The sequence below is a fragment of the Cupressus sempervirens genome, chromosome 7 (genome assembly GCF_028749045.1).
Source record: "Cupressus sempervirens isolate cs-2001-9-10 chromosome 7, ASM2874904v1, whole genome shotgun sequence".
NCBI lineage: Eukaryota > Viridiplantae > Streptophyta > Pinopsida > Cupressales > Cupressaceae > Cupressus > Cupressus sempervirens.
The window spans coordinates 142,445,747-142,447,841 of record NC_143124.1 but is presented as its reverse complement, the minus strand read 5'-3'; the positions used below and the strand labels follow the sequence as shown (position 1 = coordinate 142,447,841).

General features: G+C 32.8%; 1 protein-coding gene across 1 annotated transcript; it reads left to right on the top strand.

The window, feature by feature from the left end:
- The first annotated feature begins 317 nt into the window (after positions 1–317).
- LOC149545930 (non-specific lipid transfer protein GPI-anchored 29-like) lies at positions 318–1,253 on the top strand. Its single transcript, XM_089793862.1, has 3 exons — positions 318–618; positions 972–1,118; positions 1,222–1,253. Exons 1-3 carry the CDS (start codon positions 318–320, stop codon positions 1,251–1,253), a joined length of 480 nt encoding a protein of 159 aa, XP_089649988.1.
- Positions 1,254–2,095: the final 842 nt, after the last annotated feature.

Below are 2,095 nucleotides of genomic sequence, written 5' to 3'. Positions count from 1 at the left end.
GTTAGATTATAGTATAAGAATTACGAAATCATATTTCAATAATAATAGGTGGAGCCGGCTACAATAAAAACCTGAAAAAAGCGTCACATTCTATAATTCAGATTGTTGTTCATGTTCTCGCCCAAATGAAAAGATCGAGGATGATCATCCCGAGAGCTCTTTGAAAAATCTGTTTACAGCTAACTCGAAGTATGACTTCCGGGTACTTTAAAATTTCTCCTTAACAAGCTATCGACATTAGGCTAATCAAAGCTCTCGGTTCATTTTGGTTTCCAGAGCTTTTCATCCTTTTGGTCTACCGGTTAATGTTTACTGCGATGACATTCATGACGAAAGCAAAGCCAGCAATCGCATTCATTACCATACTGGTTTTAGTCTGCGCTGGCGACGTGGCTTCACAGTCAGAAGAATGTGATACTCTAATTTCCACCATGGCTCCCTGCAAAGGCTTCCTTGAAGGCAATGATACATCCCCAACTCCAGAGTGTTGCAAAGCCTTTTCTAACGTTATTTTTACCGACCCAATCTGTTTCTGTCCGGTGTTAAACGACAGTGATAAGGCGTCAGATCTTATCATGAAATGCGCGACCCCATTTCCAGGCATCTGCAATGATTATGGTACATGAATTTCTATTGAACTTCAAAGTCAGTATTCTGCTATAGGGTTATAGGGTTACTGTCTTTGAATTAACAGTTAAGGGTTATAGGGTTACTGTCTTTGAATTAACAGTTAAGCAGAGTTCTTGTTGTATTTCTTTCTGTTTTAATAAATTTTTATTCTTTTTTTTAAAAAGAAGTAGGACACAGCTATTCTTTCTACAAATTGTACTATTAACTAAATTTTAAAAAAGACTAACATTTTTTGAAATTTTCATGGTTTGATGGAATAAAATTATATGAAAAGAATGGAATACCAAATGTTAGCTTCGTCTAATTTCTAATTTTTCACGTTCCTTTGTTTCTTTTACTAGATGGAGCTCCACCTGTGCCACCCAAATTCCCTTTATCGCCACTTCCAGCTGTGGCACCTACTCCAGCTATGCAAGCATTTCCTTTTTCTCCAGCACCAGCTCCCTCTTTCAGAAAATTGTTACCTAAGAACTACATCATTCCGTCCGGTAAGATTTCTCAAATATTCGTGAATGGCTATATGTAGAATGCTTTATGACTGTTTCGTCTATTGTTTAGGGTTTTATTTTTGGATTTTCTTTTCTGTTTCAGGTACCATTGGTAAAAGAGGTGGTGATGAATAGTTTGCACCGTCATTAGCTTCGATTACTCTGGTGGTGGCATTGGTATTAGGAAGTTGGAAATTATCGTAGAAATTGTTTAGTTGGTTCTGGTTTGGAGAATAATTTGGACAATAAATTGTTTACTAGATTACCTTTTCCATGTATTTGTTGTGAACTACGGAGAGGAATAAAATAAAGGATTGAATTTCACGATGCTTCTCTGCTCATTTTAGAACAGCGAGTTTTTAAACAGATGCTAAGCTACCATGTCTACACATTATCAACTAACTTTTACAGAATTTAAGAGTCAATTAGATTTCTCCGCTCTATATCTGTAGTGTTCATAGATAATTTATAATGATAATAAACGTTTCAGTGCAATGGCATTGGTGGGAATGAAGTATCATTCATTTTAATTATTTCAATTATAAATCATTTATTTTTCAAAGTATTAATAATTAGTAATAATAATATAACTTTAAAAAATTGTCCCAAGTTAGTATTTCTTGATCTTTTGAACGGAAATATTCTAGATATCTATTTTAATTAACTAGTATTGTGTTAAGAGATTTACAAATTGTATTTATCTATTAATGCGTGTCAAAATTTGGATACTTTAGAAGAGAACTGAATGGAATATGTTGATTATTACACTACAAAAATTAGGATATTGAGAGTTGAATAGTTTTTTTTTTTCTTCTGAAACTGTATATTATAATTTTGGATGATTAATTTAGACGATAATTTTAGAATTAAGATTTTTCCAATTTATAATTGAAAGTAAGTAATTTTGATTAAATGATCGAAGCGATAAGTTTGATTTTATATTGATCCATTGAGTTCAAGAAAGAATTCTTAAAGAT